The sequence below is a fragment of the Cariama cristata genome, unplaced genomic scaffold (assembly GCF_000690535.1).
Source record: "Cariama cristata isolate BGI_N322 unplaced genomic scaffold, ASM69053v1 scaffold20702, whole genome shotgun sequence".
Taxonomy (NCBI): domain Eukaryota; kingdom Metazoa; phylum Chordata; class Aves; order Cariamiformes; family Cariamidae; genus Cariama; species Cariama cristata.
Genome location: NW_009604654.1, coordinates 17,185 through 42,308, shown reverse-complemented (window position 1 = coordinate 42,308; position 25,124 = coordinate 17,185). Strand labels below are relative to the sequence as shown.

Sequence of the window (25,124 nt, the reverse complement as noted above, 5' to 3'; positions counted from 1 at the left end):
AAATAGGTCCCCTCAGTGCTCGAATGTTGCCAAGTGATAAACATGTAAATATGGTCTCTTGTACCTCTGACTTTGGGTGTTCATGTTAATAGAGCTACATATCATGTTTGGTGTTTAAAAACACATGAATGAAACCAAACCAAAAAAATCAAAGAACAAAAGCAACCAAAAAAAACCCCAACAGTGATCCCCTCAAGCCGAGACGAGTGGACTAAAATAACCTCTTATTTTTCATTCTTTTGCATTGCCCTTTGCTATTGTCTCACTTTGGATTGAACCGGCAGTTCACCTACTGGTAGTTAAATTGGACCTGTAAAACAGGTTTCTCATATGTGTTGATTTGGTGTTTTATGGGTCCACTGGCATAGAAAGCTGAAGTGTGCACTGACTGGTAGGAACAGTTTGAGCACTGGGTCTTTTAGACTCCACGTTTGCTTTCTGTTCTGGTAGTCCCTTCTTCCCCAGACTGAGATGCCTGCATGTTTGTCCACTGCTAGGATTATTTACAGGGAAAAATGAAACAAAAGAGAACAGAAAGGCTTTTAATGTCTTCTGATTTCAGTGGAAACAGATAAAGAAATATTTGAGCACTCAACTGCAGAAAGGTTGTGCTGTGAGTATTTTGGCATGGGAATATCACACAACTGCCCATTATATTCTGCCTCAGCATCAGTAGCTTAGAAGGCTTTCCCACTGACACTCAGTGCTTTTTCATAAAACAACATCTAAAAGAGTGGCTTGCTATGGAAAACTAAAAATAACAGTTTAATAGCACATTGTTAAAGAGTAAAATGGGATTAAAATCTTGCTGAGATGCATTTCTAAGGGATTTCCTTTTCTACTTCAGAATTATGGTACTTGTCATACAGCGTAATTATGCATTCACAGGAAATAAGAAAACAAATGAGGGCTGCAGCTCTGAAATTATTCTTGTGAGCCTTCTACTAATTGACCTCTGAAAATCATAGTTCAGAAAAGAAAGACTGAACACTATTGGGATCAGAGTTTTCTCTTGGTTTCCAGGTGATTTTATAGCAGTATACTCTCTGCTCCTTCCAATGTGCTGTTCTATTGTACTACAGTCCAAAGACAGCAGCAGTCTACTGGCCCACTACAACCATAACAGGAAAATATTTCAGGTCTAGAGAATAACACTGGTTAAGTAGAGTATAAAGGTGGAGTATTGAAATACAGAAAATAGCTATCATTCCATATATGCACTGCTATGATAAGGCAGATATTTGCAAAAAGCACATAGTAATGCCACAGCCTGAGTAACAGTTTGCAATTCATGAGTTAGCAAGAATTAGGAGAATTTAATAAAAGATTAGGTTTTCTTCCTCATCCCTAAGCCTTTGAGGTGTGCTGGATTCCACTTTAAATGCTTACTGAACAGAGATTTTTTTTTTCCCCTGATAGAACTGTGTTCAAAAATCATTCTCTTGATGCCAGACCCTTCGGCATTAAATAAACTGAGTAGGGTAATAAAATAAAAACCAGTGGCAGTTATAATGGTACTACTTTTCAGTTGACACCCCTTTGAGTTGCTAGAGGCAAATCTTAGAAAGGCTTCTGCACTCTTCTGTCGGTACAAACCGAGCCTGTTGCATAGGTGTTTGCCTTTTTACACAAGTTACTGTTGCTAATATTGCAGTGGGAAAGCCTGCAGCTGCCTGCTCCACATTCCAGGCAGAGATGCATGTATAATGATTTGTCCATGAAATGAAAGAGCTGTACTCCAAAGGCAGAGGTCCTCCTTCTTTGCTCGTGCACATCTCCCCATGTTGACTCCTGGGAGATGAGTCTGAGAAAAGAGTGCGGGACTTTGCCTCAAGTGAGGATCATGCATGAACAGATACAAACTCTATATTGTATCACTGGCCTGCTGATACAAAGCTTCAGTTGAAAATGTAGTGAAGTAGTTTTGCCAGGGCAACTTTATATCTGCTTTTTCATTCTTCTGGAAATGCTCAGTTAACCACTTGAAATTTTTCTTGAGCAGGATTTGAAGAGTTGTTTAGTTTGCCGGGGTATCCTTGTATGTGGTAGCTATATTCTCCATAGCATGGCAAGAGATTTTTGAAAACCACTGTACTTGCAGGACTTCTGCTTTATAGCTGCAGCACACATCTAACAGATCTAAGATTTCCTGCAAGTGCCAAGCTGTGCTTTACCCATTAGCAATTCTGATTTTCTGGAATATCCTCAACTGATAGGTTATAAAACTAATTTTTCAGATTTTGGATCAAAATTTCAAATATTTTCTTCCATCTCTGCATACGTATTTGTGTCAGCAACATTGCAAACCCAAAATGCTTGGTGAGCATTCAACACATACAAGATATGAAGCAGTGTGTGTGCACAAAAACTTCTCTGAACTGTATAAAAAGAAAAGGCTCCCTATCTGTAAGTGGGTAGCAGGCAACTAGCTTGTATAAAATACTCATATTTTGCATTTGCATTTTTAAAATAAAAATCCCCATGTAAAAACATGAATCAAATTCTCTCTAGAAAAGTTTGAAGGAAGAGAGAAGGCCATGCATGGCTAAATAAGTGGCAAAAATTTATCCCAGGGGGTCTTGTTTTGGGGCATAGATTTCATCATGTGAAAGAGTTCAGTGCTTTGATTTTATTTTTTTTAATGGTCAGAATTTGTCAGCATTTACAATATACCACCATGTAAGATAGGCCTGTTAATTCTACTACAAATAATAAAGACTTCACAGGCACTATATGTTTGGAACTGTTTTAAAATTACATTGTGTGTGTGTGCATGTGCATGAACATGGATGTGCTTATGTGTATGAGAGAGCATAGCTGCCTGTGATACGCTTCCAACTTGTTGCAGTGTCATGGACACAACTAAGAAAGGTTGACTGGAAAATCATCTACAAAGGCTGAAGACTAACACCCTCCATGTTATACAGATGGTTATCCTCTTTCTAAATGAACATACTGTCATTGCAAATACCATATGTATCTTGTTCTCACCCAACAGAACTTTTTTCAGTTCTTCAGATTTGAAGGATTTCTGCAAAGAACCATACTAATTTGTTTTTGTGTAAGGTGAAAGGAGGCACCAACTGAGATTGAGGACACAATTTGTCATCAAAAAATAAATGTCTGATGACAATCATTCTTGAAAAAAAAAGATTTAGAAAGCTATCCATTCACAATACTGCACCTTTTTTTGCAAATACAAGAACCATGTTTGTTGCTGCTTCCCATATTTGTTGGTTTTCATTACTATCATGTTGCTTGTAAAACCTGGGTTATTCTAATGAACAGAAATTATGACTCGAATTTGGGTAATGCTTATGACCATACAAATAATCTATCAGTAGCAATAGTGTCAGCTGGAGAATTAATGCTACAAGTGGATAACATTACACTACTGGAAACCAATAGCTCTTCACACAGTAGAAGACTGAGGGTCCTATTCAGCAAATATTCAGGGTCCTATGGCTGTGGCCACAGAGGTTCCAGAAGCTGTCGCTGAGTCTAATCCTGATTCAGGAACCAAAATGATATGCTGTGTATATATTTCTCTGCACAGCCTGGATGCGCTGGACACCCTCCCCCACTTGATTCCTGGGAAGGAAAAAAATATGTCTCTGTTTAGCTCAGTGACATGGAAAGCAATCCACAGTAATGAAATCTAAAGAAGTTAGCCAGGCATGTATGAAAAGAACAGGATGCCTGTAAAAAGGGAAGAGCTGTCAAAACCTAATTGTGGGCCCTGGCCGCAATAAAATTTATCAAAGAGGAAAGACAGGTTGCATATAAGGATGTAGACAAGTTCTTCTAAGAGACACTTCTCGTATTCTGGGAAATAGTAACTGTTACAATACTCCTTGTGTGCTTTGTCAAGCCATTCCTATCAATGCTTGGCTACAGCTGAGAGCCTGGTGATGTGTCTTCTAAACCCAGCTCCCAGTGTGGCACTTCAGCCAGTAGCTAGCTTGTCACTGAGGGCACAGACATGCCAGCAGAGATCCCCCACTTTGCTCGACCTTCTCTCACAGCATACTTGCATGTTGGCAGCACCCATGCTCTGAAAAGGCACGGTGCATTCCCAGTGCAACAGACCCTAGGAGCACTCAAAGATCTCCCTGCTGAAACTGCGCTGCTGTCGTCCCCAGGCACTGGCAAATGTAATTGCTTATGGACACGGGGCAAGACTCTGGTATTTTTGTAGCGTCTTCCTATTGCCTGACAATTATTTATGGAACTGCCTAGAGTTAGTGCTTATAACCAAGTAGGTAAAGTCCTCAGTTGCATTCTAGTAACACGGCTGCACTCTGATACAGAAAGTATACTCAGAGAGGCTGCCAACTGCCTGCCTCTGTATATTAGGTGCTTATGGCATCATTCATGGCTTGATATGTATACTATGGTCTTTCCTGTCTTTCAGCATTGGGGGTAACATTGTGGCTGTTCATAAACATGGTAGTTTCTTTTGATTGGGACTACTGCCTGACTTTAGCCAGTGACAGCAACAATAAAAGTAAGTCATGGTAACTCTTAGGAAGTAATTTAGTTAGATCTTTGATGAATTTTTGTGTCTCATGAATCAGGATTAGTATTCCCTGTATTGGGGAGAGGATTAGACAGAGGGATTAAAAGGACATCTTTACCCCACTGGACTCTGTGGAATAGCCCCTGAGGATATGGCTAAGAAAGAGTTCAACAGGCATGCCAAATTTCTGCTGAATAGCTTAAAAGGGTGAGGAAGCCTCTTCGGCAGCCATCCAAGCGCAGAAGACCTGCATAACATTTCTGCTGAATAGGGCCCTAAAGACAAAAAACAAAACAAAACAAAACAAAAAAACCATAGGAACCTTGAAAAGCTTTTCTGATTGTGTCGCTTCTTTATCAGAGCCTCAGATCTCCATAGACACTTAAACATTTTTTTTCAGTGCAGTTAGGCATCCCTTGAGATGTGCTAGTGGTATGGATGACATATTGTTACAAGAGAAGAAGTCAAATTAGATTGTTATATATAAAAAAAGTAGGTCTTGGTTGTTCTGTAAACAAGGTCCATTTCTTTATGTCAATTATCAGTGAAAGTTACCCAAGATCTTATTTAAAAAACAAAACCAAACCCTTAATCCAGTGTATAATGTTTGGTATTTTCATGTATATATTAAAGACATTAATTACTTTCTGTGTCCCTAAAATTGAAAGGAGCAGATTTAACTTGCATGTTATGTTTGACTTTTAATCCCAGTGTTTCCGAGCCCTTTTCTAGGATTTAGTGCATGCATGTGGATCTTGGTTTTGTTCATAAATTTTTATCCAACTTCTAATGCCATGTGGAAGAATATTCACAATTATAGTAAGGAGGAAGCAAGAAATAAAAGTCTTACCTCTGCAAGAGGATGCCAGTGAGCAATGGGTTTCCGAGGGTATGAGAGCATTTCGTTCCAGTGGTCGCGACCTAGACTTTCTGCGTCGTTGCCTACTTGACATACTCCAATGACCTCATTGTGACCTACACTGTGAAAATGTTCCATAATATTTTTTTCTTAAAATTTTACCTTTAGAACCATACTGTTTACATATTTCATTAGAAACATTAATCACGGATTTTTAGATTAAATCTTGCCTGAAAAATGTAATGAACTATAAAATACGTAGGTTTGCTCTTTGCATTTCCCACTAATCAGAATAATTTGATATTTTCCCCATTATAGTATACACTGCGTGTCCATGTGCATTTGTTTCTTATTTTTGCATGAAGAATGTAAAACGTTCTTTGGCTGTGTTCTGAAATTAGTTGCAAATACAAGTAAACTCTAAGCCGCAATTTTAGAAATGGAGGCATGTGTCTAAGGGATTAGCGTAATTGTGCACAAACTGAACATCAGTCTGTGGACTGTCTGATTGTATCTTTACTTATTTCAGTTCTGGAAAACATATATGCAGCTTAGCTATGTCAGTTATGGATGCAAATCTATATTTTAAAATTTAGAAAGGAAATTCTGCCTGATGATGCGAGAAATTTTAGTCTTCTACCAAACTCAACATGACATTAATTTCCCATTTATTGGGAAAAAATGGTAACTTTGTTTCTGGATGCAAATGTACTGTGCAAGATTTTATAAGCCAATAGATGATGTTATTTTACAGCTACAGGTATCTCACCGGTCATAATCCATAACAGCTATCGACAAGTTAATTTGGTCAATGTTTTCTGGAGGGACGTCAAAGACTATGGCTTCATTGTAAACAGGATTAAGAGTATTCCTCTTGGTGGAAGTTTTTCTTTTCTTTAGTCGCCTTCCTTCACACATTAAAGAAACCTTCACGTACGGATCTGTGTGAATCATAAGAACAACGTTGGTTTTCTTTTGTTGTTTTTAAGCAAACATAAATGGAAAGTGAAGGGAGCAGCCTTCTTGTATGCCCATACCTGCTTGCAGAATTAGACACCTGGATCTGACTGGAATTTGAACTTCTTTATTATCATGGAATGCCTGGGAGGCAGTGGAGCTTTGAAAGCTTTACCTGGTTGACTGCTTATAAGGAACAATTTAGGTTCAAGAAGCTCCTTGTTGCGTACCGACTTCTCCAAGGGTATTAAAATATCCACTGAACCGTGTTATACATGACTGTTTCATACAACAGCCTGTGTATCAGCCTATTTATAACAGCCTAATTACTTGTACTGATATGTAAGACAGACAGAAGATGACAATATTTTACACAGTGGGATTTACTGATGTATGGTTAAGTATAATTCAAAGTGTAACAATTAGTGGCTTACATTTCTCAAGAGAATTATAATTATTTTTAAACTCCTGAATGTAGTAAAAGAATGCTGAAAGGAGTCTGATGACCACTGTTTTGTCCATATGCCAATAACAGCAGAATTGGCTCAGTGGCTCTTGGAGACTGTCAGAGAGGGTCAGTCTGCCTCAGTGCCATAGCCGTAACAAATAGTCCGCTGCACAAACAAATTCCTGGTGTTAGGAATGCAGTTTGGCCAACTCGTGCTGTTCTGTATCACAGTGGCTTTAGTAATAATAATCTTGCAGTCTTTTTAAGAGCAGATTATTTAAAACTGTTGGTTAAAACCAAAAAACATATATTATTTATTTCTCAGAAACTCCTCTACTCAAGTAACTGAAGTGCTCATGGTATAAGAACTCTCTTCTCAAAAATCATTCTGGGGTTTCACAGTGCTGAATTCTGTGTCTCGGGAGGGAAATGGGACAGAAATCCACACTGAGCATTAAATTCATTCCTACCTGATGCTCCTGTGATATCCATTGCCTTTAAATTTCTTGCCTTTATTATTGTAATAGTTAGTCTACCAGCTGTTGGCAGGTAGCAGAGTGAAAACATCAGGTCACCAAGATCCACGTTATCCTGTTCCAAGAAAAGAGAGATGATGTGAAGCAGTAACAACAATTTTCCCTACCCATAACAGGAGCTGAAGATACCTTTGGGGATCTACAGTTATGCAAGCAAAAGCTGAATTCTCATTCTGAAACATATCTGTAAAAACAGACATTCATGTGCATACAAGGTTCAAGTCTCTACATTTGTTGCTAGACCACCAAAGTTCTGAAGTGTAAATGTGGTTGTAGTTTCCAGCATTCAGTCCTTGGAGAAGAAACACATTTAAGTGATGAGGTACAGTGTGAGACACTGGAATACCTTTGTTCTGTTTTATGTTTTGTAGTAATTTGCGTGTATCATTGACAAGCTGCAACAGATCTCTGTGCCTTTCCTTCTGGTCTGCAGAAGAGGTTCACAGAAAAAAACATCGGTTGCGCACGGCAAAGTTTTATGCAACTCTCAAGCTTGCATAAGCTCAGGTGTGGTAGGTGGGAAGTCCCTGTGCTAATGGGGTAGTCTCCACCAGAAGCAGAGTAAGGACATTACTTCCTGTGCCTCGCACAGAGAAGCTCCCTCAAGTAAGCTCATCCACCTGTTTCATTGACAGAATCATTTGCAACCCTTTCCTGTGTCAATGGCATCAGAGTTTCACAAAGGTAGGAGAAAATGAGCAAACACTGCTTACGGTTACAAAGCATCTGTCTTTTTCAGTTTTTTAAAGGAAATCCAGCTCTTTTATAAAAAAATATAGTGAATAAAGGATTGTGTTAAATGATTTCTGGGATTTGACTTGCATTTCTTTGACTGAGCGGTGAACTGGTACTTTCATAGACCTATCTCCTGTAACCTAGTATTTCATTCTTGAGTGAAAAAAGTTATCCTGTACAGCAAATTCAGTTATGTTCTAGGATTTATAGGGAAGGGAGATACAGCTGTTGTGGAATATGTGTATCTTGCCCACTTAGCTTTGTGCAATAGCTTCTCTGCTTTCCCAGACTGGCTCCTTCTGTGTCAGTCACCAAAAAATGAAGGGTGGTGGATGACGCAGAAGTGAGTGAGAACACCTCAAAGCAGCACCTAATAGGTTAGTGTTTGTCTCTGAGCTAGCTGCTGTATAGACCAATGCCCAGAGCCTACGCAGTCACTTTACGTAGCTTCATGAGTTAGCAGAGGAGACATGCAGAACAGAGTTGTAGAAAAATGTGATGTCAGAAGGGATTTCTAGAGGTCACTTGATCCAACCCCTTGCTCAAGAGAGGCATCTTTGCTTTAGTTCGTAGCTCATGCGAGGAAAAGAAAGAATAATGTACATTAATTCAGAAATAGGTCCTTTCCTTGTGCTGTTATTGGACAGATGTGCTGTCAAAGAAGGAAAAAGCTGATATTATGGGCCCTTGGTCAGTAATAACTAACTTTTAACCCTGGCTTGAGTTCATCAACTGTCAACTTTTCCATTCTAAAGATCAGTGTTTTGTAGTAGGTGTAAAGCTAATAAAGGCTGTGACAATATCAAGATAGCTGATACGACTCACCCTGTTTAGTGTCTCTGGATGGCTCATACTGGGAAGCAGACCTGCTGCAACAAACTCTGTGTCACTGACTCACTTTGACTGTGAAAGGACCAAAGTGCTCTTTGAGAAGGTGATGCTGTAAGAAGTCCTACAGGCTAAAGTGCTGTCAGCACATCCAGGAGAAATTTCTCTTGGCTGACACCTGCACTTAATATTACAGGAGGAATAAGTGATCTCTTAAATTTTCCCAGTGGTCAGCTGGAGCTTGATACCTATAACTTGGGGAACAGGAAGCAAAGATTTCACTTATCCTTCCCATTGTGAGGAAGAACAACTTCCAGCACTTAAGTGTACTTCCCCAGCTCTGAGGCGCTGAGATTCGTGGCTGTGGAATTCTCTCTCATACTGCAACACTGAGAGAAGCGGAATTTCATAAGCCATTTAAAGAAATTACTGAGTGAAGCCACCGTTTGGCAATTTGGGGAATTTGTCACTGGCAAATTTTGATCGAGAGGTCATTTTTCATGAATTGATCACAAACTTTTAGGAGAAGGTAGTGTTGAATCACTCAGGTTTTACCTGACCATAAAGAAGCCCATCAGGCATCTGTTGTTTCAACTGTGTATCTTGGTATTCTTAGATACCAAGTCATTCTTGGCAAAGTCATTCTGTGTTCAACTCCAGTGCTCCACATGGTGACTAGGTAATTCATGATCTGAGTACTGTAAATGCTTTACTGTTACTGCCAAATACAGGAGTATGATACATTCCAGACTTGATCATCCTGAATGAACATTTTAAAACCTTTTATCAATTCTTATCAAGAAGTTCATAGGTAAATGAATTACTGTACAATTTCTTTAGATACAAATTCCAAGAAAAATGTTAACCCTCTCCATAAATGAACTGGTTAGGAAAGAAGAGATCACACATGTTAAATGCAGTGTTAGGAATTATGCCATAAGACACTTATCTACAAGCTTTGCCTTATGTTTGAAAAATAATCGTTACCTACACTGTGATGTATTTTTTAGCAAATGCTGCAATGACAATAATACTTTCTTAACGCTTTTTCAAAAATCGCACTGGGCGTTATACATACAGGGCATTATGCATACAGGAAAAACATTGTTAAACTGGAAAGAGAGCCTGCAATTTCTTCAGTCTTTTCAGTTTTTTCTTGGAGTTGTAGGTGTTGTAGCAGTAGATCACAGAAGATTGTGAGATCCAGTCTGTTTGTAAGCCAGCGCTAGCAGCAATCTAACCATGGCAGTCTGAGAATGTAATTGAAGGAAAGCTTGCAGAGAGCAGCAGGAGAGAGACATCCTTTTTGGCATGCAAATCCTTCTCTCGGTCTGAAAAAGAAGTCCTGTCTTCTCACACTTCCGTTTTGATTTGTAGGGAATTAACTACTACTCACTCCATAATACTGGTTACTTGTAAATGTTTTCTTAATTTCGGAAAGGTAGATTTTCTAACAGAGTAAGCCTTTCCCAGTGCCCTGGCTATTCCACTCTGCTTACCCCTATTTTCTGTAATCGAAGGGCAACATTTTTAACTGTTCCAAACATTGTAAATTTTGCTGTTGGGGCTTCAAGGTTCAACTTAATGAGGGAATGTTCTTCAAAGAGTAAGACACACCGTGACTGCACTACAGAATTTGCATGTGTGTGTTCATCTGCCTGGGTAACTGCAGTGGAACAGGCAACATGCTCTTACTGGAGATCGGTGGTGTCACCAGCATGGCTGTTACATCCAGCAAACACAGGTCCTTACTCTAAATTCAGTTTCTTAACAGAACCAAGGTCTAGGTAACAGAGCACAGAGAGGATTATTGCACATCTTCACTAGTTCAAAAATCATTGAGCCACACAGCTTAAGCCATGGATTGCCACTAAAGGTGTACTGTATTATCAAGAAATAGCTTTAAGGAACAGAATTAACAAGCATAGAGGGCAGGATCTTCTGCAAGGATTATTGTGTTTGAATTGACTACTTATGTGTTACTATGGATGCTTGACAAAATGTGGCGACATAAATATTACTGCCAGAGACATTGTAAAATTCATGCTTAGGAAAAGATTTCATCATATTGTAGGTCATCAAGTCATGCATTTTGTACATTCCAATTTATTTATATGAGTATGACCTATATTATTTTTCTTTTGGTTTTTTTCAGCAGGAAGCCTATTGTAAGAACTGAATAAATATGCTGTAATAAACATACCTAAGGTTGAAGTTCCTCTCCCATTGTCCTCAAAAACTATCTGCATTCAGAGGAAGAATGCACTGCCTCCATCTTAAATCTATAACCTGCTCATCCCTGTATTCTAAAAAAGGCAGAACAAGACTGGTGTCTGCTTTGCTTTTCCACTGCCCCAGGCTTCAGCTTCAGGCTTGGGGCGATGGCTGAGTGCCTTGATGTTGTTAGCTGTGCCTTACAGTGAGCCACAAAACCTGTCTGTTTCCAATAACCATGTCCACATCTGTCTCTGAGCCCTTGTGCTGTTAATGCCGTCCTTTGTTCAACAGGGCAAGAGCATGAAGTTTCTTCCTTAAAAAATTGCCTGGTGTTACCTGGGAGAGTTAGATGTATTCAATACTGAGTAAGGAGTCAGCTGGAGAGTTCAAACCAGAGGTGTAAATCACAAGGTTTGCCTGAAAACTGTATCTTCACAAAGCGAATGAATCCCTTACTGGAACCTCAAGATAAATAAGACCCTTTCATTGCTGGTAGGAGCATGGAGATACAACCTCCCTCACATTATATGTCCTCCTTGTTCCATTTCTGGTGGAAATACTTGATATATCATAAAAATTGTATTATTTGAATCATTTTCACTGTCTTCTACTGAAAAGTTTATTGTTCCTGCTTTTCCCAGAAAACATTTCTGGTTCCCTCCCTGTAAAATTAACAAAAAATAATATATCTTTTAACATGCTGAATTCTAATAGTAATATGAATAGCTTGTTAATCTATAGTCACACAGTTTTTATAGACTTTGATAATTTCGTTAGAGATTAGCCTGCAGGGTAAATCACTCCCTAGTACTGTGTCAACAGCTCTATGCTGGTGCTTAAGTGAGTACAACTGAGCATATTAAACAGGGAGATGTGTAATCTTAAAGAGGACTGGGACAATGGGCCCTTAAATGGTTTCACCTTTCGTTCCTTGGAGGTTGTGTTAAGAAGCTCAGGCTGGATCAAGCCTTCTTAGTGAAATCTGTAAGTTACCCGGTAGTTTGGGAGTTTCTGACAAATGGAGGTGACATTTGGGATCAGATTTCTCCTCTCCCTTCTTGTAAATACATTTGGGTGCAGAGAATGGGTATGTGAAATCATGCAAAACGGGCAGGAACGGATGGAAGGAAACAAGACAAATTATAGGTTACAACTTCTGGTTTTGCCTCTGGTCTAGAAGAAGATACGCTGTCCTTGAGTTAGGCAGTAAGTTTTGTGCCCATTTCTTCTGAAACTTGTGCTTTGTATTTCTGGAGCAGACAAGTTGTGATAGGCCTGCTACCACGCAGTGCCTGTGCTACTCTAAAGCATAGGTCTCAATTATACCAGGTTCCTCAGTTTCCTGTCTCTAAAAAGATAGACACTACTTTTTTACTTTTCTGGTATGTTGCAAAACTCATGCTAATTATGGATTGTGAGGTGCTCATATGTATTTTTATGCACCTTATCAACTTACCATTAATGGGAGCACTTACAGGCAGTGATGCCCTTGCTTATTTCTTTTAAAGTTGCTAACTGTTGAAAGAGGTTTTCAAGGCACTAGTGACTTTAGAGATTTTATAAATTCCTATTGCTATGTCAGAGCTGTACAGCTCAGGCAATGGTAACTTTGCATACTACCTCCTTAGCAGTTATACATGTTCTTGCAAAGGTCACTGGAAAAAAGAAAAATAGAAGAGATTTCATGAAATGAGATGATACCATTTGAGCTTCTGCAGAAAGGATTGATTACCAGCATTTGATTAAATTCTCTCTTTTTTCCCCCTCCTAGCTGAGAAGTATTAGTTGTATTTTAAACAAACAAACAAAAAATCTTCCTAGTTATGTCATAATCTTTCCTGGAATCAATGGAATTATACTTCTGTAATTTTACTGTACATCATCCTAATATTTGATAATGTGAGGCTTTGAATTTTGCAAGAATTTATTTTAAAGGAGGTTCACTTTGCTAAGACAAGGGTAATTTAAGTATACTAGGTATATGTGTTAAGTCTAAATGAATTAAAAATACTTTAAGAAGTGCTATCTGCTTTTGGGGATATACATTTATAAAATTGTTCCCCTGTTTTGAGAAATCTAGATTCAGATTTGAGTGAGCTAAGATATTAATTCAGTTCAGGTACATGTCCAGGACACAAATATTATGCAAATACCATACTAAACAAATTTGAGACTCTAACCTGTTTGGTTTAGAGTAAATCTAAAGTACCTAACATGATGACTAACATGATGACTTCATCAAGTTAGCTCTACATTTTTGATTATTTCATCATATAATTATTTTGAGTTATATCTATGCAAAATGTGTATTGAGAAAAACTCTTTAGAAATGTTTGATTTTAATTGAATTTGCACGTGACTAGAAGAGTGCCAGCTGCTTTCTCATTACACATTTTGAGATGAATAGAGAAGATATGACTGGAAAATTCTATTTTCATGGCATCTTAAATCAAAGAAATCTACTTTAGTAAAGTAGATATTTATTAATGCCTCAATCAAACTATATCTACAGAGATACGATTAAGTAAAGTTTGTGGAAAATGGGAATGACCTATCTTTTACAATTATTCTTTCAATACATCAATATCAGACTATATTTCATGTTTTAAGTTAATTTGCAAATTGTATTATTTTCTCAGTGTGATTCCACTTTTTGCATTTCATTGTCTTTATTTCTTTTATTCATGGTTTTCTTAAAAAATCAAAGCAAATAAGTGAAGAAGCTTTTAGAGTTAGGTATGCGAAAATGAGTCTGATTTCACTTACTAGGAAAGAATATTAAAAAACAATTCTGAAGCTTGGTTTCACTACAGTGAAGGAGTATAAAAAAGCTGAAGTATTTCCATGTAGTTCACTGGATTTTATACTGCTTTGGGCACACAATATAATTTCATGTGAAGTCACAGATTGGCTATCAGCTTTTATGCCTATGCAGCTGTACAAAATGTACATATAGAAGCTAGTCTGATGGGATACACAAAAGGCAGGATAAGAAAGTGCACCTTTGAATCCCTAGAACTCTCTCCATGGGCTTGTCTGTGGCACAGCATTTGCTGCTTAGCACACACTGATAAAAATGCTGGACCTGAGAGATTCTTGCATCACTACTACAGTGAAAGGTATCATCAGCTAAAGAATCTAAGCAAAAAGCCCTTACAAGGGGGAAAGAAAGCACTTAGGCCAGCCAGCCAACAAAAGGCCTTGTGTGGTCTAATTTAAAAAAAAAAAAAAATCCTCTGACAGCTAAAGTTCAACTTTGCTGCTTAACTATCTATGTAGCTTGATTTTTCTCTATTAGGATTTATATTAGTAATGCCAAGATGATACCACAACAGAGCTTCTGTTACCTTTTCTTGAAGGTATTCTGAAGCACCTTACAGCCAGACAGACGGCTTGCCTGACAGACCAATTCTGAATAGCACAACTTTGTGCTGTACTTCGTAGGGACTGAAAGAAGTTCCTGTGGACTGGGTCATAGACAGCCACTATGATTATCAGCTCAGGGAGTTTATGTTCTTATTTTAACTTACTCATAGTTATCCCTAGCATCTTGGCAACTTCTGTATAAAGAGAGTATCAAAAGTGAAGCATCCAGCAGACAGTATATCCTCCATCTCCACTTCAGAGCCTGAAGATCTTTGGATATGGATTTTTTTTTTTCTTTTTCTCCTGTTTCCATCATCCTTGTGTCATGACTGCTTTTCTTTAAGGCAGATCACTGCAGTCCACATAAGGAGGATCCTCCAGTCATGACTTTGTGTTGTGCCTTTACTTTAGAACACTTTAGAATGTGGGTAGCTGGAGTCAAAGGATGAGCCTTTCACCATCATATATGTTTCAGAATAAATCCAGTTAATGTCTTTGAGAAGAATATACACGTAACTTGCTCTTGCGACAATGTCCTTAGTCAAGGACAGAGGCCTTTTCCTGTAGGCAGTTAATGTACTTATCTCTCTTAAGAACCAACATCACCACTGTCATAATTTATATCCTATAGATAGGATGGCAGTGATTAACTGAAACTGCCTTTACTGGTTAGCTGCATGTTGTCCTCAGTTGTCTGAATGTATTTACAGAATATATTTGTTCTTACTGAGTCATTTAAGACTTTTTTGATAAATTATTCTGTAATAAGATCCTTACCTTAAAAAAACCCTCCATTCAGTAAAGGAAAACTTCATACACATACTTATTTTTAAACTTATGCTTAAATTCTATAGATTTTACTGGCTTTGAATCCTTTACGTAGATTTTAAAATTCCCAACAACTAAAATGCTTTGCTGAATCTGGGCCCAAGAGTGAATCTAATGAATTATCCTGTAGCTATTGAGATAGAGATAATGTCTTAATTTGTTCCAAACTGAATTGATGAACTGGGGAGATAGTCTGAATTGAGCTAATGCAAATCAGTAGGGACATGATTGGAAAAGCTAGAGTACTTGTCCTGTTTATGTGTCTGTGTCAGAAATTGATTTCACACAAAAACCAGAAATGAGGCATTCTGAAAATGAAACTTCTGTAGAAAGTTAATATAAGTAATTTTTAACTTCCTCATCAGTTATTAAGAGGAGGAAAGAGTATGTACAGAATTGTTTCTGAAGGCTTGCTAGATGGCATTGTTGGTCAGAGAAAGAAGTTAATTAAAGTTTAAGTTTCTTCTTGCAAGTTAAACTGTTCCTCTGAAAACTATTTTGTTTTCTTGAATTGTTACTGCTTTTTGCAATTCTTTTCTATGACTTGTTGCTTTCTAAAAAATACAAAGTTCAGTATAGATTTAATAATACAAAAAAATATGTGCTGATTCTTGTTTTCCAAGCATTGCAGGCTGCCTTTTACCATTTTGATTGTTACTGGAAGGCAGGGGGTGTGAGAGTGTATGTGTGTGGCAGATAGGGAATGCTTGAGAGCTACAGAAAATAATTGCATCTTCCTGATCTAACATTTAAATATGAAAATGTTATAACCTGTAAGACATGAGTTTACAAATGAGGTGCTGTGGAGAGATTTGCTCCTCCTTTTCTTCCAGTCTATCCCACTTCAGTGTATCCCACCTTGTCAGTGTTTACAGGTTGCCATCTTTGGTATTGTGCTTCATAGAATCGTAGAATCATTATGGTTGGAAGAAACCTCAAAGATCATCAAGTCCAACTGTATACCTGGTGCCACCATGCCCACTAAACCCACTAAACCATGTCTCGAAGCGCCACATCTAAACGTTTTTTGAACACCTCCAGCAATGGTGACTCCACCACCTCCCTGGGGAGCCCATTCCAATGCTTAACGACTCTTACAGTGAAGTTCTTCCTAATGTCCAGCCTGAACCTCCCCTGGCGCAACTTGAGACCGTTTCCTCTTGTCCTATCACTAGTTACCAGGGAGAAGAGACCAACCCCTGCCTCACTACAACCTCCTTTCAGGTAGTTGTAAAGGGTGATAAGGTCTCCCTTCAGCCTCCTCTTCTCCAGACTAAACAACCCCAGCTCCCTCAGCTGCTCCTCGTAAGACTTTTTCTCCAGGCCCTTCACCAGCTTTGTTGCTCTTCTCTGGACACGCTCCAGCAGCTCAATGTCCTTCTTGTAGTGAGAAGCCCAAAACTGGACACAGTATTCGAGCTGCGGCCTCACCAGCGCAGAGTACAAAGGGATGATCACTTCCCTAGTCCTGCTGGCCATGCTATTTCTGATCCAGGCCAGGATGCTGTTGGCCTTCTTGGCCACCTGGGCACACTGCTGGCTCATGTTCAGCTGGCTGTCGACCAAAAAAATCTTTTGAAAGGAAAGCCTCTTGAGGGTGGGTTTGATTTCACAATGCTAAAGCGTTAAAGGAGAGTACTTTAGCACAAAGCTGACTCAAATATTTTCCTCTGCAGAGAAGGCAGCGATGCTTTAGAAATGTTCACAGGCTTGGGAACAGCAATGAAATGCAAACTTTTCTGTATAGGAATAGATGTTTGGATGGCAACTGTTTTCTCAAAAGGAAATGTAAGGGAGAGCTTCAGCTGGGAAACATGAGTTTTCATGTTAGGTGAAGATGGCAAAAATGGAAGGACAAGTAGGTCAGGCAGACAGGCGATGTCTCAGAGAGCGAAGTTTTGCAAAACAATCTAACAAACAGCGCAATCTGGAAAAATGGGCAGTAGTTTCTCAAAGTGAGGACCAAAGCTTTTAATGAATGTCCATCAGTATCTGCCATGTCAAAGCCAATAATTTTTCAACAGGCTGTAATTGATCTGGATTAGACCTCAATTTTTTGTGAAATACTGAGATTGAAAAAACAAAGAAAAACAGATGTTAATGGCATTGTAGTATGCAGTATTTTACCATACAAGCTAATCTGGGCAGGCCAGCCATGTTGACTTGAAAGGAAACTCTTCATGAACGTCATGCAGATGGAAGGAGAGGAGAAAATAAACCCTTGTGGTTTCAAGGCTAAATGCTAGCTTGTAAGACGGGGAGGCTAAATTACATGTTAAGTGTTCACTATCTCTAGGCAAACGTGAGCTTGAAGAAAATGAAGCAGCAAATCCATTCTAACACATAAAATTATTTCTACCATTAATTATTTGCCAGTTACATCTTGCTTCCATTCTGACATAAGTTGAAAGTAATGTTTAATTATCTCAATATCCCACTAATAATGAAAATCGCAAATACATCCAAGAAAAATTGCAAGGGAGGAAGCTTGTTTTAAAAATAAGTTAACTAATCAAAATATTTTAATCCAAAATGTCTTGCCTGTTAATATTTTTTTTCCTACTGTGTTAAAATGAAAATGTCAATTCAAAGTAAATCTGTATGCAAATTAATGGATTGGCCTTTCATTCTACCTCGAGTTAAAATGGCTGCATGTGAATTTACAGCTCCACTAAAATATCAGAAGATGCTCTTCCTTCTAACCCCACCCCATGATCTGTTCATGTACAGGGACTGAAAGCAATCAGTGTCAGGGCCTCGAGGGCTTTAACAGGCCTTGCTGGCCCTGACCACCCCCCAGGGCTTCCCCCGACCCTGCCCATGGCCCAGGTCCCCACGTCAGCCCAGTCTGGGGCTGCTGGTCCCTGCCCCAGCCGCTCTGCAGGATGCTGGTCGCCAGCTCCCCACAGACCGGCCCTGCCCGGCCATGGGCCCTGCTGAGCGAGGCCCACCCAGGGGCCCACGTCCTGGCCTGGCTTGGCCCATCCCCAGGGAGCAGGCTGATGCCAGGGGCTGCCCCTCATTTCCCCGGCCTGCCCTGCTCCCTGGCTGGAGCAGTGGGATGGGACCTGGCTGGCGAGGTCCTGCCCAGCAGCACCAGGGTCCCCCACTGCTGCTGATGCAGTCTTAGTTAAGGATAAAGTCTCACAGAGAGGCCACTCTGTATAAAAAAACTAATATAGACATGTTGCTGAAATGAGATGATATGAAATCTTTGAGTCCTACTAACAGTTCCTTGCTTTTCCTTAGCACTGAATGTCATTCTCAGTGCAGGCATTTCGTGTTGTGTAAAGCAGCCATCTTTTATATCAAGCATTCTGAGCACATCATTCTGAAAAGGAGAGAACCTAACTATCTGGGTGGTGCTGAAAAAAGATGGTGAGAGTCACAGTATCAGGAAAAAAAAAAAAAAAAAAGATGTTCTTTTCAATCTGCATAAGCACCTATAGTGTTTTATGGACGCATTCGTTATACTGACATTAGGTGTTCTGTCCTGACTTCCTTGCTACTGAGGCTTAGAATAGGTTGTACACAAAATGAGTGATAAAGAAAGGCTGTTTTTATAAATCTGAATCTACTTTTAGTCTAAGGAAAAGTTTGCTCTACAATTTTGTTTTTGAAGAAACTGATATGAAAAAGGGAATGGTCCAAATCATATAGTGTGCTTGAAAAACAGAAAGCTAATGTCAAACTCCATGTTGCAGTAGAACGTCTTTCTTGCCATTCCAGAGCTTTATGCTGAGATATGTTTAACTTCTTATTTTCTTTAAAATCAGATATTGCTTGTTGGATTTTGCCATCTGCTGTGTAATTCCATCCCAGTTCTAATTTCAGTAGAGAAGAAATGGTGGTCTGCTATACATGTACCTGTGTACCTGCCCTGGGAAAGCCAAGAGGGGATCATTCTGCTCAGGGCTCTAATGTAATGAATTCAGAAGCTGGAGAAGCACCTGAGCATTGTTCATTTTAAACAGGCAGCGAAGAAGCACTTTGCCCCTAGATTTTGACCACTTGAATATAATAGGCTCCTTTCACAGATCACTAAAATAACAATTAGTGATCTGTGTAGTACCTTTACTCCAAACACTGTCTAATCATGTAAAAATTCTTGTGATATCTGGAAGTCAAATCCAAGTTCAATGACATCCCCAGTGTGCCCTTTCCGTCTCTTTCTCTCTCTGATCCTTTTTGGCTTATCCCACTGAAAAGTAATAAAAGAATTATTACCTCTGTTAATAAGATATACCTAAGGCAGACTTTTCAAAAGTAATATATTCTATGTGCTGCTTCCCTTAAGTTTGGTGCCCACTTAGCAGGTGGGGAAAGAAGCATGGTTTTATGAACCTGTTTCTCCTATTTTTTTCCTATGAGTTACACAGAGATTTTCTTCATCATGATTTAGATTAAAGCTATTTTTTGTTTCAAATAGCTACCTTTCCTGGGTTTCCTTGTGATTTTAAAGCCAAGGATCAAGTATCTTTCAGTTGAAGTTTCGCCATGTGTTTTATTCCTCTAGAGACAATTCTGTCGTGCTGTGTCACGTACCCCCTCAGGTCAAGAACCACTGAGAATAATTAATGTTTTTTCTGGTAAAATGTAGCTTTTTTTCTAGAGCTCCCTGATATTGAAATCCTGTTACCTTTGAAATTGATTTGGTTACTATTAAGTGATGCAACTAAATACAAAAAGTTGGCTTCTGATCTGTCACCTGTATAAGCAATAATACTGGTGCCCTGCCAGACTTAAATGCACCATCCACAGAAAGGATCAATATAAGAGAAATGGTGAAAAGTGATCATTATGGCTTAAAAACATGTCTGAGAGCATTCCATGTAATCTTCCATTGGACTGAAAACACAACTAAATTTCACAACAGGCATTTTACTAGTAATACTTCTCTATAAAATTACTCGCTTTTAACAATAGAAAAGCAATTTACAGAGAAGTTTCCTTTACTTCTTAGTAATTTATTTAAATAGGCTATACAGAAAAGAAAATCACTGCAAATTTCAAAGCAAAGCAGCCAAGGTAAAGAGATACTTCACTGCTAGCAATATTTGGTTAATGGATTGGGTGAAAAGGTGTGCAGTTGTACTGCTTTGATTGTCCTTGCACAGCAAGTCCATTTTAATTGCAAGATAAATGGAAGAATATAATCATGGACACTAAGGTTAATCCTACAAAACACATACATTAAATATGTCAAAATAGACAAAATCCCTAAATCTTCAATACTGCAAAATTGTCTCATTTTATACCTTAGAATCTCTCTGGTTTTCAAATACAAAAGGAATTAAAATAGTAGAGGAAGGAAGGAAGAATGAGAATGACAATAAAATTAATGATAACAAGACAATGTCATTCCAGAAGTGTGAAAAAGAGGACTGCTTTCATCCTGGATTTCTCAAAACATCCTACAAAGAAAACTTCATATTTGCATCAGGAGAGAAGTTGAGGCTTTGGTGGTTCTTTCTTTCTTTGGGGTGAGGGGAAACATGGGGGAGAAGGTAGGATCTTCTGTTTCCTCCTAGAGGTGCTACTGACAATTTTATAACAGACTGCTACGTAAAATTTGCTGACTGCATAAGATGCTGATATGTTGCTGGTATATAACCCTCTCAGGGCAAACCCCCCTGACTCGCCTTCTGAATCAATGCCGTGGAATCTGTGGTGATCTAGCAACAAGGGGTTACTTTTATCACTTCTCTTGGGCAATGCCAGGAACATTTCAGTGTTTCTCAGTATCTTAATTGCTGATGCTGCCCAAAAGCTCATGCAAATCCAGCTTCCCTCTTTTCTTCAGAGAGAGTTCTGGATTATTGCCATTAGGACACTTAGGCTGTCCGGATCCGGTGAAGGAGAACTTATGCTGTTGCTGTATATCATTCACCTACCTTGCAAACAAATAGAATATTTTAATCTTGAAGCTGCTAGGCAGTTTACCAATCCAGTACTACATCTACTGAGGAGCTGTATATAAAAAAACAGCTTTAAAATAAAACTAAAGACTGTGAGGAAGCTGAAGGAAGGGGAAAATGCAGACTCTGAAATCAAGTGTATCATCCAGGTGTCTACTGCATGAGCAGGGGAAGGTGGGATTGTGTAGAGTGTGATAACAGTTCTTTTCCTATAATACTTGTTCTTTATCAGATACGCTCATGCCTCCCTATTATATTTAGACGTGTACTGCAGGCAATTTTAGGACCACTTTAGTGAGCATGTTTTCTCTCTTAAAGAATGCATAGAGGGTAGTGTAAGATGTGAGATAAAGAGAGCACTAAATACAGAAATGCTTTAGTGCTTGAAGTCCATAAAAGTGAGTCAACAGAACTTCCTCCTCTTAGAATACTTTTCTTCTAACTTCTTTTACTTTACACGTGCTACATGTGAAATGTACCTAGAGAGGAAAATGATTTTTTTCTGTGGCTTGTTTTACTCTCTTCTTCATGGCATCATGTGCATTTGTGTGAGGTGAGTCTGCTGAGCTGCCCAGACTTTGACCTGGCTATGTTTATATTCAGAATAACTAGTGTTATTAAGTACATACTAGCCTATGGGTAGGAAAAAAAGCAGGATTTTTAGAAAGTCTGTGAGTGATTTAGTAAACAGTATCTTGCAGTCACTTAGGTGCCTTCTCAAATATTCAGTTTAGTTTCTTATAATTTAAGTAAGTTGATAGTTTGGAAATGAAATCAAAGTTGTGAGTTGACTTGTCCTAAATGGTGAGTTCACTTTAGAACTCCTTGTTACTTTGAGAATAATCAGTGATTCTGGGTACACAGTTTGACACCTGAAAAGGACCTGAGTTCAATTTTTTTGGAAGGAAGTATGATTTTGAAAGAATTTAGGGTAGTTATCTCTGACCATCCTGACTCGTATGTTTTGGAGCAAGACTGTCTGAAAAGAAGGATTGTATCCTTGTTTTGTGTGCTACTTTAGAAAGGTTTCCTGAAATAAATGCTTTTTGAAACAAGAGAGTGGCTGGATGGGGCTAAAGAGAGTGAGGAGCTACTGCTGTGTCTACTGGTTTGTTTTTTAAAAAATCTATATTTTAATGAAAATAGTATTATGGTTATAGATAGGATGAAAAGCTTTTTGTATATTGTTTTATAATAAAAGCTTTGTGTTGAATGAAGTGTTTCTCATGGCTTTCCCAAGAATGCTGACACTGTATACTAAGTAAAGTCAAGAATTTGGAAAAGGAGCTGGCAGATGAGAAACACTGCTGAGCTACTGAAAGGAACAGGTCAGGGGTGCTCACTGCAAAGAACATGAGGGAAAATAATCAATTCTGTTTTCATTCTATTAGGACTGCTGCAGCCAGTCAAAAGTTGAAGATGTGGATGCAGAACTCAGGTGATTTCTGATGGAGAGACTTCTATCTGCTTTCTCCAGACCAAATTTGATAGCTCACTCATATTTTAGCCATCAAATTTTGGGGGAAGGGGAGGAGAAGATCCAAATCTTTGTTGAGCAGGTCATTGTCATGTATTTATTTTGCAGAGGGGAATAAAAGGATGGCAATTTGCTTGTTCTGCTGTTCTAGTGAATTTTCTGATGTACGTTTCAAGTCATTTGTTTACATTATTTCATAGGGCTTTTTGTATGGCTTACAAGATACTATTTCCAAACTATAGCAAGGGATATGCATGAAATCTGAGCTCCAAGTGGTCTTTCCCTAACTTTACAGTAGAGTCAAGATCTCATCCTGAGTACTACTCATTTCTACCTGCATAAAGTGTTGCAGTCCCAACAGAGTGTAGTTTATTGTTAGATTAGCATTTACTGTAAGATTCCATGCTCGGTGGAGTACAGACATTGAAAGGTTTTCATTATTTTAAAGTGATTCCTTTCTTCCTGATGATCATAAATAACTCTCTAGGGGACTTAAAACCAAAGACTGCTGTTTTCTTTTTGTACTCACTGTTGTTTCCCTTTACTGTGTACCTATTTATTTTATTGTTGGAGTTGTTCAGAAGAGTTATCATAATGCAGACCAGATGGTTGATTAAACCACAGCTGGCTTTTAAAAATATTTATAAAACCCCATCATGCTTTTAAAAATAAAACATGTAAAGAATTCTATGAATTCTGAAAACAAATATACAAAATACAATATGGGGAATTGTTCTTTTGCTCCTCTGTGCTAACTTTCATAGTACTTGGGTAGCAATTTCTGTATGAATAGAAAATATTAGATATTGCATGATATTGCTAATCTCCTATTCACTGCTCCTTTTAAAATAATTTTACTGCAGGAAATGAAAGAGGAAATGTTAGGTAGTAGGAGCGCTGGATTTCAGCCTCTTGTACTGTGTCTGTTAGTAACTGGTTGCCTGGAAAGCAAGGTTATGTTTTCTTAGGTTGTGATAACCTGCTATTTTTAAGATGCCAGATTTGGCCCAAGAATCTGAGTGGGGAATTTTATCCCAATAGTTCACATAATCAACTGTGAAAACCTCCAGCTGTCAGTTGTTTTCTGCTTCTCTGCCCATCATGAGCAAGATGCCATCACTAGTTGGAAATCTTCTTCCAGATGGTGTATGTAGCTTTAATTTGGAGTTTGTCTGATGAAAGCGGTAGTGAATGATTAAGCACTCACTAAGGTAAGATGTAGCTTGTGACTACCATTTTCTTGAGTAAATAGAGCAAGGTGTTTAATCAAGTGCCAGAAACATGTAGCTATACAAATCTCAAATGTCATGATACCATAGACATTGCTGATGCAATCTCATCATTTGAGCCTATCATTTCACCAAAGTACATGGTGTGAAATACTCATTCTAATTCTCTGCTAGGGAGCTACAGGAAGGCTCAGACACTGCAAACAACTGTATGCTTTATCTACCTATGTGAATACTTCCAGTGACTTCAGTGGGACTAAATGCTAGTAACTACTAGTAACTAAAGCTACTATATTTGTAATTCTACAATTTGAGTGTGTGTTGCAAATTGCCTTTCAGTGTTTGTGAGGACCACTGCAGGATTCAGAGGTTTGCATGTGTTTGTCATTGAATCCTACCCAGGCAAGCACAAAGTGATGTTGCAGTGGGCTGCTGTTTTTTTCCGGAAACACTATACTTTATATGTTGTTCCTGATACACATATATCTTTCTGAATGTTCAGAGAAATATATATGCATAAGGAGAAATTAAATAAAATAGTGATTTAAAATTAAGATCTCTGCTGTAAAAAAGTAGTAAACCTGGGACTAACAAATCTTGATAAAAAAGCTTTTAGTCAGGTTACAGGTTCCTCAGTTTTGCCATTGTTTCTTTAGCTTTACTCTCAGAAAGATAGCTCAATTGCCATGAAAGAATGATGATTTTCTGTCCCTCTTCCCTTGGATAGTTTGGCTGCCAAGTAATCTATTTTTTACAAAGTGAAAGAATGGAAGAGGGTAGCTACATATCTTTCTGCAATAATCTGAGCAAAGTTCTCTACAGAGCCTCAGAAGTAGCCCTCATGCTCTGAAGGGCCAGGAATTGAAGAGAAAAAAGATGTCGTATACAACTCTGAGCCCTCCCAGGGACAATTAGGGCCTGTATAATATCTGGTATTATACTTGTTGACCATATAACTAAATCTTAGCAAAAATATATTGTGTGTCTTTTAAAGTTTCTACTGTCATTTATGTCAGTTCAGTTGTTTCATCTTTTATTTCTTTCAAACTACATGATCAGCTGCTAAAAGTCTCCTAAACTTTTAGGAGAAACGCTAGAAAAGCTGTAGATAACATCTATAGGACATGTTGTTCCTGCAGTACGTCCTTCTCCACCAGTCAGCTCAAACCTCAGCTGCAACTCCTAACGCTTCTCCCCCCCCCCCCCC

At 38.6% G+C, this 25,124-nt stretch overlaps 1 protein-coding gene across 1 annotated transcript in view; it reads right to left on the bottom strand.

Moving 5' to 3' along the window:
* Positions 1–4,686: 4,686 nt before the first annotated feature.
* The window catches only part of SYT9 (synaptotagmin IX), a gene marked incomplete at its 5' end in the record, with an annotated part of 31,899 nt that continues 11,461 nt past the window's right edge, over positions 4,687–25,124 (bottom strand). The window contains 4 exons of the mRNA XM_009695706.1: positions 4,687–4,794; positions 5,370–5,499; positions 6,148–6,319; positions 7,254–7,374. Coding sequence (XP_009694008.1) covers positions 4,687–4,794; positions 5,370–5,499; positions 6,148–6,319; positions 7,254–7,374 — 531 coding nt within the window. The remainder of the gene's footprint in view (positions 4,795–5,369; positions 5,500–6,147; positions 6,320–7,253; positions 7,375–25,124) is intronic.